The sequence below is a fragment of the Mirounga leonina genome, unplaced genomic scaffold (genome assembly GCF_011800145.1).
Source record: "Mirounga leonina isolate KUSES-001 unplaced genomic scaffold, KU_Mleo_1.0 Mir_106, whole genome shotgun sequence".
NCBI classification, from domain to species: domain Eukaryota; kingdom Metazoa; phylum Chordata; class Mammalia; order Carnivora; family Phocidae; genus Mirounga; species Mirounga leonina.
In genome coordinates, this window is record NW_023270232.1 from 3415712 (window position 1) to 3435843 (window position 20132).

At 38.3% G+C, this 20132-nt stretch overlaps 1 protein-coding gene across 1 annotated transcript in view; it reads right to left on the minus strand.

The window, feature by feature from the left end:
- Positions 1–20132, minus strand: part of LOC118017833 (catenin alpha-3-like) — a 1833615-nt gene that overhangs the window by 1721137 nt on the left and 92346 nt on the right. Inside the window, exon 3 of the mRNA XM_035016112.1 lies at positions 16751–16854. Within this exon, the coding sequence (XP_034872003.1) occupies positions 16751–16854 (104 nt within the window). The remainder of the gene's footprint in view (positions 1–16750; positions 16855–20132) is intronic.

Genomic DNA, 20132 nt, shown 5'->3' on the forward strand with positions numbered 1-20132 from the left:
TTGTTTAAAGAAAGGACTCATCTGAAAATCACAAAGCACATTTGTTAAGCCTTAGTTTGTAGAGCACTCAGTACTATAATACTATATATATCCAAATTCAGCTATATCAGAGTTAAGTAACTTTTCCAGAGGTAAAAATTATTTCTAGATTATAACAAACTATGTCCTGGTTCCAAACGTCCTGAAGGAGAAGCACTAACTCTTGAAAATCTTCTCATTTCTCAGGTCATGGTTCCTAGTAACCATGGGCTTAGTCAGAGTGTGGGAGAGGCAGGTCCTCTTCAGAAAAAAGTGGACAGGTCCCTCACAACAGGACAATCACCCCTGGGCAGCCTCTTCAGAGCAGAGCAACAAATGAGTATCAGAGCTGAGAAATTCCTGCTTACTCTGTAGCAGCAGACAGATAAGGGTATAAGGCAGTGGTTTTCAACTCTAGCAACATAATGTTGCAATTTAAAAGTTAAAATTTACAGTCTCCAACACCTCCTTCTCAAACTTTACTGCAACACTGGATCTTATTACACCATAGATTCTGACTCAGGAGGCAGGGTGTAAGGGTCTGCATTTTTTAGGAGTTCCTAAGTGAACCGGACGCAGCAAGTCCATAGACAGCACTGAGGTGGCAGCAAGGTCCTACACCAGTGGCTATACAATACAATCACCTGGGGGACTTTTTAAAAATACTGTTAACAGAGTCCTACTCAGGATTCTGATTTAATTGGCCTTAGCTGTGGCCTGGGTATCAGGATGTTTGTAAGTTCCTTAAGGGATGCCCTTGTATAACTAAAGTTGAGAAGCAATGGTGCAGGTGACTATAAATACACACTTTTTCATGTAATGTGACACCACACCACAATTTCAGACTTGTGCATTATGAATCTCTTTCCTCATGGCAATTTCACCCCAAATATAGTCCACCAAAACTAGGATGCCATGGATACTCAAAAAACTTAAAAGAGTCCACCATAACCTAGTCCATATGTGGATCCATAATGCTATCTAATAGTGGACTGCTGAGTAAGGGAGAACTGCAGAACATGGATCCAAGACCTCTCAAGTCTAGTAGTTTTCCTAGAGCTGCTACTAACAATCTTAATGGGACCTAGGAGGAATAACTGAGCATGTTACCGAGTTGATGCAGTAGATTACCCCCAGGAATTCCTTACAAATTTATTCCAGGTGAGCACTACTGAACCCATTAATAAAAGACAGAAGGGGCACTATACTAGGGCAAGCCTTGGGCCAAGACGCAGAACCAGGTTCACTACTGGCTGATATTAAGGCCAGCACAGCATTTCTCACATTGTAATCTCCCGGGAGTTTTTAAAATTACTGCTTGGTCCTACTCCCAAAGATTCTAATTTAATTGGTTTCCTGTGTGGCCTGGGCATCAGGATTTTTAAAAGCTCCCCAGGGGATTTTAATGTGCAGCCAGGGTTGAAAACCACTGGACTAACAGGATCTCACTAGCAACAGAAATTTTCTGAATTGCCTAGTTAGCACTCTTCCCCCAAGTACAGGGCTTGGCCACAAATCACCCCCATCAAAATTTCCTCACTGGGAGCTCCCAACTGTGTATGGGATACTGCCCATTTCTTACCCTTCTTTAATCAGTAAGTACAGATTATCTCCATGAGAAAATTGTCAGTCTAGAGGAGGGGCCTGCAACTTAAGTCCCCAGGGCCAAATCTGGCCACTTGTTTGTTTTCTAAGTTTTACTGGAACACAGCCATGTTTTATTGTAAACATCCATTTGTTTACATATTGCCTATGGCTGCTTTCAAACTCAAACAGCAGAGGAGTTGCAACAGAGACCCTACGGCTGTCAAAGCTGAAACTATTTACTATCTGGACCTATACAGAAAAAGTTTGCCAATTACTAGTCTAGACTCCTGGACTGTCAAGCTGTGGCAGTATTTCCTGAGACAAGCTGGGTGTTCTGAAATAGTCCAGGAACTTCTGTGAAGGGTAGAATCACACTTCAAGCAGTGAAAATGATGACATCTGAGGAGATATGGACTCCTATCCCTTCAGCCAGCTGAACCACAATCGCTCCCATCAATCTAGTATGTTCCACTAAAAAGGCAAATAGATCTGGGCTTATCAGTCTATACCACCTGGCTGCTTATGGAATCAGTTTATAAGAAAAAGACCTATTCCACAGCTAAGTTAGAGGTGGATATCTGTGGGATCAGTCTGAATTTGTGGAGGAAAAGATAAGCTGTGATCAAAAGATAAAGTATTAACAGAAGTGGAATGGATTGGGGGTGGTAAGAGAAACAAGAACAACATGGCAGCAATGTTGGAGTAGAATGAAAATCAGAGTCTGATAGAATAAAAGGTCTAGGAAGCAAGTGAGAAGAGTGAAAATATGCAGAGACTGACATCTGCTCACAGCTAATCTCAAAGCTACCAAATTCTGCTGATGGGAGCATCCCTTATATGCTCAGCCATGCACAATCCTGCTGGACTCATGCTATTTTAATCAATTAGCTATTAGTTTTTCTTATGCTTATTTTAATTTAAAAAGTGGCTTCCTTTTTCTCAATTATTTGTTTCTCAAGGAAACTACAGAGTCACAACTTTCCCATGGGAGTTTTCTGGCAGTAAATGAATGCAGAAATTAAAGAATTAAATTTATTAGAATAAATTCAACTATTACTGAATCACCTTTAACTTTAAAACATTATTAAGGCAGAATTAAGTTTACTTATTCATCCTACCATAAAAATAACATCTTTATACTTATTAAGCCTTGAACCTGTGTTTAAATAAGACATTTATTTACAAACCTTTAAGGTTACTTGTTGAGATTATAGTCAAAACTCTAATATTTGCATATAAAGTATCTACAAAAACACTATATGTGTGCAGACCCATCTTTCAGATTTCCCTGGAACCTTCAAGATTAATTCTGACATAAATTCTATTGATAGAATAATCAGCAAGGCTACTGAAAAGAAGCTTGGTGATAAAGTCAAGGAAACCTAAGTAAATGGCATCATGCTTATTCAAAATGACCTATGAAATGACAGAAAACCACCACAAATGAAACTTGAATTCTTTTCTGAAAGAAACAAAGGAAATTATATTCTAGGAGGCTAAGAAGCCAAAGCATGTCTTCTCCTAGCTACCTGAAAGTCAATCAGATCTGTCTGTAGAACAGTGAGAAATGAACCCTTTGGACATCTAAATATCTAATTGCTTTTTTGCTTTCTTTCCCCTTGGCTGAAGGAGAGAAAGAAATTCTGTTGAGAGTAGGGTATGGCAGAGAGGTTCTGCGTAAGAGCCAGGAAAGAAAGAAAAACATGGTGCTTAGAGGAGTAAGAATTCACCATCCAGACACTTGTACTGGGTTTTACTCTAACAAGGAAAGGAAGGAGACTGGAGAAGGAGCTGAAAGGGGAATTCTGTGTGACTCTAGGTGTAAGCATTACTTCATTGCAGCCCACGTGACAGCACTGTTGGGAAGAAAGGCGTTATCCCCTCTTTTGTAGGAGCCCAGTGCCATTCTGCCACCTTGAGAACTGGCAGCTTTGGAGGCATTGGGACATGGCTACCTTGACATGTCATCCCTGGCCTCATGATGGGCATCACTGGCAGTGGATCATCAAGACAAAGTTAGAGAAAATGGGAAAACATGACAGATAGTTTTGGAAGCACAAGTGAGTCAAACCTCAGAAACTCCAAATTCTGGAAATGAGAAGGAAAAAAAAAAAAAAAAGACTTTGCAGGAAAATCTCCACTCTAGCATAAGTAATGAGGACAACTACAGGAACCCCGGATTGCTGTTACTAATGGAAGTTCTTTCGAACTTTTAGACACTTGTTTTGAGCTTTTCAGAACTTTTAGAAGGGAAGGTAGGAGGCCAGGGAACCAGATTACATAAGGAAAACAAGCATCAGGCCTACGTGGCCAGTGCTCAAGGGAACTGGGAACAGTGAGGCCCCATAGAGGCCAGAGTATAATTCTGAGACAGAATGTGGTTTGGAAACTGGAAGGACACATTAAAACTCTGGTAAATAAGTAACCTTACTGTCCCTCAACAGCAGGAGTTTGTGGATCTGAACTTGAAAACTTCTCCACTAGGACTCTTATCCATCCATGTCTCTACTTCTTTCTGTGTGTCTTTAGTTTAGCACCTGATAGAACCTTTAACCTTAGGTACTAACTGCTTAACTCTCAGTATGTAGTCAATCCCCTAACAAGAGGATGGTGATAAAACCAATTCACCATATACCCCCAGAGGCAAAACTTGCATGCTAGATTGCCTCAGAGGCTCCTTGCCAACTGATACTCCGTGAGTATCAATAAGTCAGCTGCCCACCAAAAAAGGAAGCCCTAAAAAGAAGGCAATGGGAAGATAATAGTTACTGGAGCTTTTCACAGTATTCCCATTCTCCTGAGTACAGGGCAGGATCACACATTCAGTATCCACACTAACCACATTACTTGCTTTGACAAAAGCAATAGAGGAACTGACATATATCACATCTGGGTGGACATTTTAGGACACTTTGCATGATTCATCATGTTCTCTCCTGTTACAACAGTGGATGTAAATACTGAGATGGAGCCTGGGTCCCTGGGTGCTGGTACTAAGTAGAGATCCCGTGCTAACTCACACGCTACATGTAGCTTGAGCAGGAAATGAACTTTTATTAAGCCTCAGAGATTTGGGATTTGTCTTATTACAGCATAACCTAGCTTATGCTGACTGATAAAAAGAGCTGGCAGATACTCTTAAACTAGACAGAATGAGTATTACTGAGTATATAAAACCATCCCCAAGGGACTCCCAGAAATAGATGGAGACACTATGGAAGCAGAAGCCAAGAAAAGGCCAAGAGGTCATACAAGAGTTAGGAGTAAGAGCCAGAAAAATAATGTTTATTACTATTGATTTAACTCTATATTTACCTCTTGAAAACATGGAATATATATATACATCATAAAATACATTTGAACCTTTGTTCCAAGAAACCTTTAACATTTTTTTTTTTTTTAAGATTTTATTTATTTATTTGAGAGAGAGAGCACATGAGAGGGGGGAGGGTCGGGAGGGTCAGAGGAAGAAGCAGACTCCCTGCCGAGCAGGGAGCCCGATGCGGGACTCGATCCAGGGACTCCAGGATCATGACCTGAGCCGAAGGCAGTCGCTTAACCAACTGAGCCACCCAGGCGCCCCCCAAGAAACCTTTATATGAGATAACACATTATAAGAAGTTTGCTAATGTTTTTATCTTAATAGGTGTTATACGCAAACAATGAATCATGGAACACTACATCAAAAACTAATGATGTAATGTATGGCGATTAACATAACATAATAATAAAAAAAAGATTTTGAGTAAGTCAATTCTTTTAGTTCACATTCAACATGAATCTGACACATAGAAAATTATATTTTGCGGCAAATAAGATTATAGACGGTTCTGTTATGTAATGACTGTAGCATGATCTAGCAGTTTGTATCTCCTTCAGAGAGTATACAACATAGAGATGTAAATTCTTTTCATCGCGATTCTGCATAAACAGACTTTCTGCACTGCACTGCCAAATCTGGATCTTGAAAGTGATAAACTACAGTTGCCTACAGTTGCAATCATAAAAATGTAATTGCTGAGAAAAAAAAATTATTTCTGACCCATTGGAGGAATTTATTACAGAGGGATGCAACTGTGTAAGTTATAACACAGAGAAAACGAAAGCGAATGATTGAAATATATCCCAGACTGAACATCCCTGCAAAATGACCTAGTGATTTACCTGTGCCCAAGAGAAAAAAAAAAAATAGATTAAAGATAAATCAAGTTTGGTGTAGAACACTCTGGAACTATAAAAAGAGCAGAATAAAAATTTATGAATAAATGAACAGAAGCCAGAGTGACATAATAGTATCTATGACCAATTACTCCAAAAATTAAAATGTAATTTTGACTTTGAGTTATATACAGAGGTGGGAAGTAATTTCTGTGGAACCATGAAAGCAAAGGAATATAACATTAAGATAAATAATGAGTAAAAGTGAGAATTTTTTTAATGGGGTTACTACACTGATAACTTCATCTGGCACTATGAACTTAAAGATCATGAACTTCTTTTGGAATGTTTTCCAGTATAATCACAGACAATATTACTTAAACCATGTAGCTATTTCAAAATAAACACTCTTTGAAAAAAAAAGAATGTGATGAGATAGTCAATATGATGCTATTGTAGAAAAACACCTATAATACAATTTAATGAAAATTTTTACTTGTATTGATATGTAATACATGATCAAAGTGACAGATACAAGAAGGCTGGGCATTAACAAAAAGGTCAGTTATTTTAATAATTCTTTGAGTTTGAAATGCACTGGTTTTTGATAAGGATAATCCCTTTAAAATGAAAATCAAGAGTATGTCCAAATAATTTTGTTGCACTAGAATTCTCCTTTATGGGATAGTTTCTGAACACAGTAAATATTCTATCAATTATTAATATTTTTAATTTAATTTGACTTGAAGTTTGCTAAGATCTAGAAACTTTTTTCTAACTGGGATATTGGTGAACCGGTATACCATCAAGAAACATGTTCAAAAACATTGACAAAAATCTTAAAGAACATAAATTAGCAACTATACTTACATATAAATGCAAACTATATAGCATATAATAAGTACTAATTTCCCTTTCCTTAACCCATCTACTGGTAGATCATGAAAAGTCTGAACCCAGACACTATACTGAAAGCCCTCTAAAGTAATAAGCATGGTAACACTTTTTAAAAGAGTTAAATTTCTTTCCAGTCAAATAAAATTACTTCAGGTTATTTTCACCCTTTTAATTTTCTAGGTGGACTCAATAAATGTTTGCAGCTTATAAGAGTTTTTAAACACGCCAGGAAATATATATAAACTGTGAAAGGCGTAGTCTTCAATGTGAATTTACTTAAAATATTCTCTGTTGACTGCTATATCAATGTACTTGACTAAAGCAAAACATCTATCGGTTTCAGTTAGAACATAAAAAGTAGTTTCGGGGCACCTGGATGGCTCAGTCATTAGGCATCTGCCTTTGGCTCAGGTCATGATCCCAGGGTCCTGGGATCGAGCCCTGCATCAGGCTCCCAGCTCAGAGGGAAGCCTGCTTCTCCTCCTCCCACTCCCCCTGCTTGTGTTCCCTCTCTCGCTGTGTCTCTGTCAAATAAATAAATAAAATCTTTAGGGCGCCTGGGTGGCTCAGTTGGTTAAGCAACTGCCTTCGGCTCAGGTCATGATCCTGGAGTCCCTGGATCGAGTCCCGCATCGGGCTCCCTGCTCAGCAGGGAGTCTGCTTCTCCCTCTCCCGCTCCTCCCTCTTGTGCTCTCTCTCTCTGACTCTCTCTCTCAAATAAATAAATAAAATCTTTAAAAAAAAAAAGCAGTTTCTTCATAATGATATTTTCTCTGTTCATAAACAATATGTCAGCAGCCTTTGGGATTAGCAAGTCTTTTTTCAAATTTTTTTAATTTTATTTTATTTAAATTCAAGTAATTAACATATAAAGTATTATTAGTTTCAGAGGTAAAGTTTGGTGATGCATCAATTGCATATAACACCCAGTCCTCATTACATCATGTGCCCTCCTTAATGTTGTCACCAAGTTACCCCATCCCCCACCGCCCTCACCTCCAGGAATCCTCAGTTTGTTTCCTATAGTTAAGAGTCTTAATGTTATCTCCCTCTCCATTGTCACCTTATTTTATTTTTCCCTCCCTTCCCCTATGATCCTCTGTTTTGTTTCTTAAATTCCACATATGAGTGAAATCATATGATAACTGACTTTCTCTGACTAACTTATTTTGCTTAGCATAACACCCTCTAGTTTAATCCATGTCGCTGCAAATAAGTTTTTTTTTTGATGGCTAATATTCCATTACACACACACACACACACACACACACACCACATCTTCTTTATTCATTCATCTGTCAGTGGACATCTAAGCTCTTTCCATATTTTGGCTATGGCAGACATTGCTGCTATAAACACTGGGGTGCAGGTGCCCCTTTGGATCACTACATTTGTATTCTTTGGGTAAATACTTAGAAGTGCAATTGCTGGGTAATAAGGTAACTCTATTTATAACTATTTGAGGAACCACCATAGTGTTTTCCAGAGTGGCTGCACCAGTTTGCATTCCCACCAACAGTGGAGGAGGGTTCCCCTTTTTCCTCATCCTCACCAACATCTGTTGTTTCCTGAATTGTTAATTTTAGCTATTCTGACTGGTGTGAGGTGGTAGCTCGTTGTGGTTTTGATCTATATTTCCCTGATGCCAAGTGATGTTGAGCATTTTTCATGTGTCTGTTGGCCATTTGGATGTCTTCTTTGCAGAAATATCTGTTCATGTCTTCTGCCCATTTCTTGACTGGATTATTTACTTTTTGGGTGTTGAGTTTGATAAGTTCTTCATAGATCTTGGACACTAATCCTTTATCTGATAAGATATTTGCAAATATCTTCTCCCATTCAGTTGGTTGTCTTTTGGTTTTGTTGACTGTTTCCTTTGCTGTGCAAAAGCTTTTTATCTTGATGAAGTCCCAATAGTTCATTTGTGCCCTTGCTTCCCTTGCCTTTGGAGATACGTCTAGCAAGAAGCTGCTGCAGCCGAAGTCAAAGAGGTTCCTGCCTATGTTCTCCCCTGGGATTTTGATGGATTCCTGTCTCACATTTAAGTCTTTCATCCATTTTGAGTCTATTTTTGTGTATGCTGTAAGAAAATGGTCCAGTTTCACTCTCCTATATGTGGCTATCCAATTTTCCCAACACCATTTGTTGAAGAGACTGTCTTTTTTCCACTGGATATTCTTTTCTGCTTTGTCAAAGATTAGTTGACCATAGAGTTGAGGGTCCATTTCTGGGTTCCTTATTCTGTTCCATTGAACTATGTGTCTGTTTTTGTGCCAGTACCATACTGTCTTGATGATTACAGCTTTGTAATATAGCCTGAAGCCCAGAATTGTGATGCCGCCAGCTTTGGTTTTCTTTTTCAACATTCCTTTAGCTATTCAGGGTCTTTTCTGGTTCCATACAAACTTTAGGATTATTTGTTTCAGCTCTGTGAAAAATGTTGATGGTATTTTCATAAGGATTGCATTGAATGTGTAGATTGCTCTGGGTAGTATAAACATTTTAACAATATTTATTCTTCCAGTCCATGAACATGGAATGTTTTTCTACTTCTTTGTGTCTTCCTCAATTTCTTTCATGAGTGTTCTATTTCTGAGTACAGATCCTTTGCCTCTTTAGTTAGATTTATTCCTAGGTATCTTACAGTTTTGGGTGCAATTGTAAATGGGATCGACTCTGTGATTTCTCTTTCTTCTGTCTCATTGTTAGTGTATAGGAATGCAACTGATTTCGGTGCATTGATTTTATATCCTGCCACTTTGCTGAGTTCCTGTATGAGTTCTAGCAATTCTGGGGTGGACTCTTTTGGGTTTTCCACATAGACTATCAGGTCATCTGCAAAGAGTGAGAGTTTGGCTTCTTTGCCGATTTGGATGCCTTTTATTTCTTTTTGTTGTCTGATTACTAGGACTTCTAGTAGTATGTTGTCAACAGTGGTGAGAGAGAACACCCCTGCCATGTTCCTGACCTTAGGGGGAAAGCTCTCAGTTTTTCCCCATTGAGAATGATATTCGCTGTGGGCTTTTTGTATATGGCTTTTATGATATTGAGGTATGTTCCCTCTATCCCTACACTGTGAAGAGTTTTAATCAAGAAAGGATACTGTACTTTGTCAAATGCTTTTTCTGCATCTATTGAGAGGATCATATGGTTCTTGTCCCTTCTTTTATTAATGTGATGTATCACACTGATTGATTTGTGGATGTTGAACCCCCCTTGCAGACCAGGAATAAATCCCACTTGACTTTGGTGAATGATCCTTTTAATGTACTATTGGATCCTATTGACTAGTATCTTGGTGAGAATTATTGCATCCATGTTCATCAGGGATATTGGTCTGTAATTCTTTTTGGTGAGGTGTTTGTCTGGTTTGGGGATCAAGGTAATGCTGGCCTCATAGAATGAGTATGGAAGTTTTCCTTCCATTTCTATTTTTTGGAGTAGTTTCAGAAGAATGGGTATTAATTCTTCTTTAAATGTTTGGTAGAATTCCCTTAGGAAGCCATCTGGTCTTGGATTCTTGTTTGTTGGGAGTTTTGATGACTGCTTCAATTTCTTTGCTGGTTATGGATCTGTTCAAATTTTCTATTTCTTCCAGTTTCAGTTTTGGTAGTTTATATGTTTCTAGGAATGCATTCATTTCTTCCAGATTGCCTAATTGTTGGCAAATAATTGCTCATAATATGTTCTTATAATTGTATTTCTTCGGTGTTGGTTGTGATCTCTCCTCTTTCATTTATTATTTATTTATTTATTCTCTTTTCTTTTTGATAAGTCTGGCCAGGGGTTTATCAATCTTCTTAATCCTTTCAAATAACCAGCTCCTAGTTTCATTGATCTGTTCTATTGTTCTTTTGGTTTCTATTTCATTGATTTCTGCTCTGATCTTTATTAATTCTCTTCTCCTGCTAGGTTTGGGCTTTACTTACTGTTCTTTCTCCAGCTCCTTTAGGTATATGGTTAGTATGTATATTTGAGACTTTTCTTATTTCTTGAGAAAGGCTTGTATTGCTATATACTTCCCTCTTAGACCACCTTTGCTGCATCCCAAAGGTTCTGAACTATTGTTTCCTGGTTGATCCATTCATTCTTTAGAAGGATGCTCTTTAACCTCTACGTATTTGTGTTCCTTCCAAACTTTCTCCTGTGATTGAGTTCAAGTTTTAAAGCACTGTGGTCTGAGATTATGCAGGGAATAATCCCAGTCTATTGGTACTGGTTGAGACCTGATTTGTGACCCAGTTTGTGATCTATTCTGGAGAATATTCCATGTGCACTCAAGAAAAATGTGTAGTCTATTGCTTTAGGATGAAATGCCCTAAATATATCTGTGAAGTCCATCTGGTCCAGTTTCAGTCAAAGCCATTGTTTCCTTATTGATCTTCTGCTTAGATGGGTCTGTCCCTTGCTCTGAGTGGGATGTTAAAGTCCCTAACTAGGATGCCTGGATGGCTTAGTTGGTTACGCATCTGCCTTCAGCTCAGGTCACGATCTCAGGGTCCTGGGATCAAGCCCTGCAGTGGGCTCCCTGCTCATAGAGGAGTCTAATTCTCCCTCTGCCCCTCCCCCACTCATGATCTCTGTCTCTGTCTCTCTCTCAAATAAATAAATAAAATCTTTAAAATAAATAAAGTCCCTAACTATTATTGTTTTATTACCAATGTGTTTCTTTAATTTTCTTATTAATTAGTTTATATAATTAGCTGTTCCCATGTTAGGGGCATAAATATTTACAGTTGTTAGATCTTCCTGTTGGATAGACCCCTTTATTATGATATAGTGTCCTTCTTCATCTCTTATTACAGTCTTTGGTTTAAAATCTAATTGGTCTGGGGCGCCTGGGTGGCTCAGTTGGTTAAGCGACTGCCTTCGGCTCAGATCATGATCCTGGAGTCCCGGGATCGAGTCCCGCATCAGGTTCCCTGCTCGGCAGGGAGTCTGCCTCTCCCTCTGACCCTCCTCCCTCTCATGCTCTCTATCTCTCATTCTCTCTGTCTCAAATAAATAAATAAAATCTTTAAAATAAATAAATAAATAAAATAAAATCTAATTGGTCTGATATAGGGATTGCCACCCCAGTTTCCTTTTGATGTCCATTAACATGATAAATGGTTTTTCACCCCCTCACTTTCAATCTGGAGGTGTCTTTGGGTCTAAAATGAGTCTCTTGCAGACAGCATATCGATGGGTCTTGTTTTTTTTATCCAATCTGATACCCTGTGTCTTTTGATTGGGACATTTAGTCCATTTACATTCAGAGTAATTATTGAAAAATATGAATTTAGTGCCATTGTCTTACCTGTAAAGTCACTGTTTCTGTATATTGTCTCTGTTCCTTTCTGGTCTTTGTTACTTTTCAGCTCTCTCTTCACTTAAAGGAGCCCCTTTAATATTTCTTGCAGGGCTGGTTTAGTGATCACAAATTCTTTTAGTTTCTGTTTGTCCTGGAGGCTCTTTATCTCTCCTTCCATTCTGAGTGACCGCCTTGCTGAATAAAGTATTCTTGGCTGCATATATTTCCCATTTAGCATGTTAAATATATCATGCCAGTCCTTTCTGCTCTGTGGCCAGGTCTGCTGCCAGCCTTATGTTTCTACCCTTGTAGGCTAAGGACCTCTTGTTCCAAGCTGCTTTCAGGATTTTCTCTTTATTTCTGAAATTTGCAAGCTTCACTATTATATGTCTAGATGTTGGCCTATTTTTATTGATTTTGAGGGGGCTTTTCTGTGCTTCCTGGACTTGAATGCCTGTTTCCTTCCCCAGAATAGAGAAGTTCTCAGCTATAGTTTGCCCCTCTCTCTCTTTCTTCTTCTGGGATTCCAATTATTCTAATGTTGTTTCATCTTATGGTATCACTTATCTCTCGAATTCTGCCCTCGTGATCCAGTAGTCGTTTACCTCTCTTTTCCTCAGATTCCTTATTTTCCATCATTTTATCTTCTATATCACTGACTCTCTCTCCTGCCTCATATATCCTAGCAGTTAGGGCCTCCATTTTTTTATTGCATCTCAGAAATAGCCTTTTTGATTTCGACCAGATTTTAGTTCTTTTATTTCTCCACGAAGGGATTGTCTAGTGTCTTCTTTTTTTTTTTTTTTTTTTTAAGATTTTATTTATTTGACAGAGAGAGCACAAGCAGAAGGAGAGAGAGGGAGAAGCAGGCTCCCTGCTGAGCAAGGAGCCTGATGTGGGACTCGATCCCAGGACCCTGGGATCATGACCCGGGCCGAAGGCAGCCGCTTAACCAACTGAGCCACCCAGGCGTCCCGTCTAGTGTCTTCTATGCTTTTTTCAAGCCCAGTTATTATCTTTACAATCTTGTTTTGAATTCTAGTTCCAACATCTTACTTATACCCATATTTATTAGATCCCTAGCTGTGATTTCTGCCTCTTGCTCTCTTTTTGGGGGTGAGTTCTTCCATCTTGTCATTATGTCCAGAAAAGAATAGATGAAAGGGAGGGAAAATACAAATATAGCAACAATGACACCAGAAAAATATACACAAATCAGAAGAGAACCAAAACCAAAAAGAAAAGAAAAAGAAAAAAACTGAGAATAAAATCAAACAAGTAGAACAGAACAGAACAATAAACTGGATCCTGAGTGTATTTGGTCTGTTTATTAGAAGAAACTAGGTCCCAACATAGGCAAGAAAGAAAACCTCATATATATAGAAAAAATGTAGTTGAATACAATGAAATGAAGTCAAAAATGAAAAATATATATACAACTATAAGTGTAAAAATGAAAATTTAAAAAGACTTAAAAAATAATTGATAAGATAATAGTTGAAAAGGATAATAAAATATAAAACTGAAGGGCTAAAGGATAATAACTATACCAGAAAAATATACACTACACTAATCAGAAGAGAACAGAAACCAAACAGAAAAAAAAGAGGGGGGGAGGGAATGGGAATAAAATCAGACAAGAAGTTGAACCAAACAGAACAGTAAGCTAGATCCTGGGTGTATTTTGGTCTGTGTGTTAGAAGAAACTAGAATAGGTCTCCCAAAATAGGTCAGAAAGAAAAACTTATATATATATATACAAAAATAAAGTTGAATACAATGAAAGGAAGCCAAAAATGAAAAATATATATATAAATTATAAGTGAAAAAATGAAAATTAAAAAAGACTTTAAAAATAATTGATAAAATAAGAAAATAGCTGAAAAGGATAATAAAATATAAAACTGAAGGGCTAAAGAATAATAAGAAAAAACCACTTCTATATACTTCTTTCCCCAAGAGCTGGAGTTTTACAGTTCTGTATGATTGGCAAACTTGGTATTTGCCAGAAGTTCCTGCTGGTTGGTCTTCTGGGGGAGGGACCTGTTACCTGATTCTCAGGTGTCTTTGCCCCGGCGGAACTGCACCGCCCTTGTCAGGGGGCCAGGCTCAGTGTAAGTGGGCTCCAGAGCTGGTGGGGGGTGGGAGTGAAAAATAGCTGTGCCCCAATCTCTAGCCCAGGAGCTGAAAATTCGTGTCCCCCACTCTTCGGTGCACCCTCACAGAAAAGTGGTCAATCCCCACTGTTGTCTCCTCAGTTTCCATACACACTCTGTGTTAACACAGCCTGTGACTGAGCATTTTTATCTCAGGCACTCCACCCCAATTCGAGTCTCCAAACTTTATGAACTCTTGCGGCGTGCATGCACACCACTCCTCCCAGGGTAGGGAAGGGGTTCTCACTGCAGTTCTGCCTCTTGCTGGGCTCCTGCTCAGAGAGCGTTAGATGGACAGGCAGTTCTCAGTTTATGAGAACAACACCAAGCAGTAAGCTGGAGCCTGGTCTCACTGTTTGCAACTGGCTGCCCCACTCCAATGCCTGGGAACTCTGCTGCACTCGGGCACCCCCATTCTTTTTGTGACCCCGGGGATCCTGAGACCAAGCTATCCCACCTGGGATTCCGCCTGCTTCGCCTCCTGAGTGCCTTTCAGGTAAACTTCTAAAAGTTCCGATTTTGTGCTCTGCTGCTTATGACACTTCCTGGTACCCAGCTTACAGAGGCTCCTTCCCTCCAGGTTTATCTTCCAGGGCACTGCTTCAGATTCACATCTCCTACCTCCTACCTTGCAAAAAGTGGTTGCTTTTTTATTTGTAGAATTGTAGCAATTCTTTTCTCAGATCTCTGGTTGATTTTGCAGGTTTTCAGAATGATTTGATAAATATCTAGCTGATTTCCAGGGACCCGATGAAACTAGGATCCCCTACTCCTCCACCATCTTGGAGGGTCTTCTTATTAGCAAGTCTTAAGTGACCAACTCTAATGTTCTACCTTTACAGAACAAATAAGTGTTATGCAGTCACATACAAGTACTAGCCTTTACGAGCCATCACCAAAATGAAGGCCATTTCCCTATTCACACCTGCTAACTGCAAAGGAACAAAATCTTAAATGATTTGTGAGAATTCATTTAAAAATTTCACCAAATAACTTGGTGATACATATAAAAAACATCACTTGGCATGAGGGAAATACAAATCAAAACCACAATGAGATACCACCTCACACCTGTCAGAATGACTAAAATCAAAAACAGAAAAAACAACAAGCGTTGCCAAGAATGTAGAGAAAAAGAATCCTCATGCACTGTTGGTGGGAATGCAAACTGGTGCAGTCACTGGAAAACAGTATGGAGGTTCCTCAAAAAATTAAAAATAGGATTACCATATGATCCATTAATTCCACTACTAGGTATTTACCCAAAAAATACAAAAACAGTAATTCAAAAATTATAAACACCCTCATATTTATTGCAGCATATCTGCATTAGCCAAATTGTGGAAATGGCCCAAGTGTCCATCAATTGATGTATGGATAAAGAAGTGGTCTATATATATATATATACACATATATATACATATACGATGAAATATTATTCAGCCATTAAAAAAGAAGGAAATCTTGCCATATGCAACAACATGGATGGACCTAGAGGGTATAATACTAAGTGAAATATGTCAGTCAGAGAAAGACAAGTACCATATGATTTCACTTACATGTGGAATTTAAGAAACAAAACTAATGAACAAACAAAAAAAACAGATACATAATTCAGAGAACAAACTGGTGGTTGCCAGAGGGAACATAGCAGGGATGGGTGAAACAAATAAAGGGAACTAAGAGTACACTTATCTCAATGAGCACTGAGAAATGTACAGAATTGTTGAATCATATTGTATACCTAAAACTAATATTACACTGTGGGTTAATTATACTTGAATAAAAAAAAAAGGAAAAAGGGATAATTTGTATTAGGAAGTATAATGTGTGGTAAGCCTATGGGAAGATCCTTCATAAATTTTGGGTAAAGGACAAAAAATTTAAATCTACAGATAGTGTAAGTTTTTTCAAGCTCTGCTTTAAGAACTCCAATAAGTAAAATCTGGACTTGCATAATAAGTCAGAGAATCATGATGTATATTATGAAAGGATTACTGACTTCATGAAAGATTTTATCACACAATTTCTTAAATAGCTGCTTTTCTCATACATTTTGGTATTTTAAAAATAATTTCCTATTTGACAAATGAGCCACCATGTGCTTGGGACAAGTCACTGAAATTCTCTTGGCTCAATTTCCTCATCTATATAATAAGGATGGTTTTAACCATGCTGCCTGCCTCACTCAGTTTTCATGACTATATAAAGGTACTTTGAAAGCTATATATACATATTTTTATGGCTGTTGCTTTTTTTTTAAGATTTTATTTATTTATTTGAGAGAGAGTGCAGGCACAAGCGGGGATAGGGAGAGAGACAAGCAGAACCCCCATGGGGTTCAATCTCACAACCTCAAGATCAGGACCTGAGTCAAAATCAAGAGCTGGATGCTTAACCAACTGAGCGACCCAGGCACCCCACGTCTGTTGCTTTTAAGAGAAATTGGGGGGGGGTACTTTCCAAACTTTATTATTATCACTAAATATGTATTTTTTTATATTTTAGCAGTATCTTAAAAATCAATTTTAGATGACACATTCCCTCTATAAAAATCAAATCTTTCCTTGGTTCATGATCTACTTTTCTCATTTCTTAGTTCTTCTGAAGTTACATATTGTTATTTCCATGGTCTTCATACCTGGATTATGAGTGGCTCCAGTAGCTTCTCTACAGTGAATGTTTGTACCTGCAGATCCTGAGGATCAATATTCAATGTGATTGGTGTTTCAGCCGACATGCTGCCTGTGCATAAAAACAAAAAGACACTTATTAATAAAGAAAAATGCTTTCTAAAGGGAAGCACTAATGAAAATCATAGAGTACATGAGATTTGTACTCAGCACCTCTTCCTGATATCAGCTGTAGCCCTCAGAGGACCAGGGTGACAAGTCCCCCAACAGAGAAATGAGATATTCCTTCCCCGTCTGTTCTCTGGTCATGTGGTCTAGCCTTAGATCCTCTAACAAATTAATCTATGTTAGTATGTTCATAACTAAAATAATAACCCAGGGTGGGTTTGCATTTGTTCAGGAGTCTTAAGTAAAAATGAATGGCCAAGTTGGTGAGACATATCTTACAGCATGCAAGTCCTCTGACTTCCAAAAAATCATGGCACTGAGGTAGCCAGTGCTCATATTTTGCTTCTTCTTGTTAATGATAACTCAGATGAGGAGCCAAGTAGGACTTTGGAAGATGTGATACATCTCTATTTGTTTGGGGAACTGTTTGAGGGGGTTTTTTTGGTTTTTTTTTTAAAGATTTTATTTATTTATTTGACAGAGAAAGACACAGCAAGAGAGGGAACACAAACGGGGAGTGGGAGAGGGAGAAGCAGACTCCCCGCCGAGCAGGGAGCCCGATGCAGGACTCGATCCCGGGACTCCAGGATCATGACCTGAGCCGAAAGCAGTCGCTTAACCAACTGAGCCACCCAGGCGCCCTGTTTGAGGGTTTTGACTGAATAAGAAAGTTGGGGGCAGTTTACTTTCCTATACAGAAAATAAACTAATTTAAATTGGCATAGTTACTATAAAAAGAGAGAAAGGATGGATATTTGGGCAAGACAAAATAAGAAAAAAATGACAAGCCATCTTTAAGGCATTAACATTAATCTTAAAATCAGTGAGATTTTTGCATAAGAATACATAGATATCTCAAATAACCACACATGGCATATATATCATAACATATTCAAATTAAAATTGGCCATAAAAACTATTACCCAAATTTCCAAGTCCACAAATTTGTATTAACTTATTCACAGTCAAGTACTTACTAAAGGCTCACAGAGATAAGCAGTAAGAAACATGTATCACCTATATGTAACTTAGTCTGTTAAAAAATAAATAAATTTATAGTCGAAAGAAACATGTTACCATCAATACAAAAACCTTCCCACTTAGATATTACCCATTTTCTTCTATATTTGCAGGCAAGAAAACATAAGATTCCACCCCCAGAAAATATTCAGATATTCCCTATGGCACCCATGGAAACTAAAACAAAAATATTTAGGAAGTACTACAGTAGTCCCCACTTATCTAGAGTTTTGCTTTTTGTGGCTTGAGTTACCCAATCGACATATCATCAGAAAGTAAATAGAAGCCTCATGCTACATCACAATGCCTAGGTCATTCACCTCACTTCATCTCAACAGATAGGCAGTTTACCATCACCCAAGATGAAGACTGAGTACAATAAGATATTTTGAAAAGAGAGAGACCATATCATATAACTTTTATTACAGTATATTGTTATAATTGTTTTATTTTATTAGTTATTATTATTAACCTCCTACTGTGCCTAATTTATAAATTAAACTTTATCACAAGTAGGGGCGCCTGGGTGGCTCAGTCATTAAGCATCTGCCTTCAGCTCAGGTCATGATCCCAGGGTCCTGGGATCAAGCCCCACATCGGGCTCCCTGCTCCGCAGGAAGCCTGCTTCTCCCTCTCACACTCCCCCTGCTTGTGTTCCCTCTCTCACTGTGTCTCTCTCTGTCAAATAAATGAATAAAATCATAAAAACTTTATCACAAGTATATATGTGGGAAAAGGGAAGGGAGGAAGGAAAGAATGAGTACATATTTTCATGGTGTTTCTCTTATCCAGAATCAATGCCTTCGACACTCCTTTCCATCCCAGTGATTCTAGGAGAGAGGACTGTTCTTTTTTCTATACCCCTGCCTCCAACCCCAAGGGATAACAGAGTCTCAGGGTAGGGCCCATGTTCCCTCCCAACTGTTTCCCCTGAGAGTCTATTCCCATTCTCCTCCTAGACTTTGTCAACATCCATTGGCCTAGCTCCATATAATCAGCATCTCTTTGCTCATCAACCTCTCCCACTCTAGTGGATCCTTCCCTAGATCCATAAATGTGTTACTGCATATATTCCAAAGATAATCATGATCTCCACGTGTATGTGTAAGTGAAAAGGTCAGTGTTTCACAAGGCCTTTCCACACTGTACACCTGATACACATGCAGAGAGAGACATACACATGAAACCATCCTATAACTAAAATTAACTTTTATCTTGATGAAATCTAATTCTTAGGTTAATAACATAATTTTTTATTTATTTTTATTTTTTATTTGGTTTTGTTTTGGGGTGGGGGGAGCACCAAGGGAGAAGGAGAGAGAGAATCTTAAGCAGGCTCCATGCCCAGCGCAGAACCTGACGCGGAGCTTAGTCTCACAACCCTGAGATCATGACCTGAGCTGAAATCAGGAGTTGGATGCTTAACTGACCAAGCTACCCAGGAGCCCCCATAATTTTTTTTAAACAGAGGCAAATACTATAAAAGTTATACACCGATTTTTAACTGTGCAGGGAGGGGGAATGTCAGTGCCCTGAATCCCCACATTGGTCAAGGGTCAACTGTACTATAAATGTTGAGAATTTTATATAAAACCCACCAACACTGTTGATTTCAGAAAGAGAGCACACCTTCTGAAATGTAGCACATTTCTACACACAATCAAATGGCCTGTGCAGGGCATCTTTGCCCCCTTTCAGACTATCGTGTTGTGCTGTCTTCAGTCTATCCTTAACTCTACCACAAGCCACTCATACAAAGTGCCTACAATTCTTTTACTTTTTAAAAGACATTTTTGCCTTGGAAAAAAATACTATTCAAATTGCATTAAGTGAAAAAATATTGCTTGAATTTCTTTTCAAATGAAAGAATAAATTACTGTTATTCTATGATATAAAAATATATGAAGCATTTGAAATATGCTTCAAGTAAAATATGTTCCTGTTGAAAAAAAAAATAACTTTAAGAGTCTCATTTAAAATAAAGCATATCAGAAGGGAGATGGGTGGGAGGATGGGTGAAACAGGTGAAGAGGATTAAGAGTACACTTATTGTGATGAGCACTGAGCAATGTATAGAATTCTTGAATCACTATACTATACACCTGAAAATAATATAACACTGTATGTTAACTACACTGGAATTAAAATTTAAAACTCAATTTTAAAAATCATGGGTTTAAAAAATAGAGAGAGAGAGATACA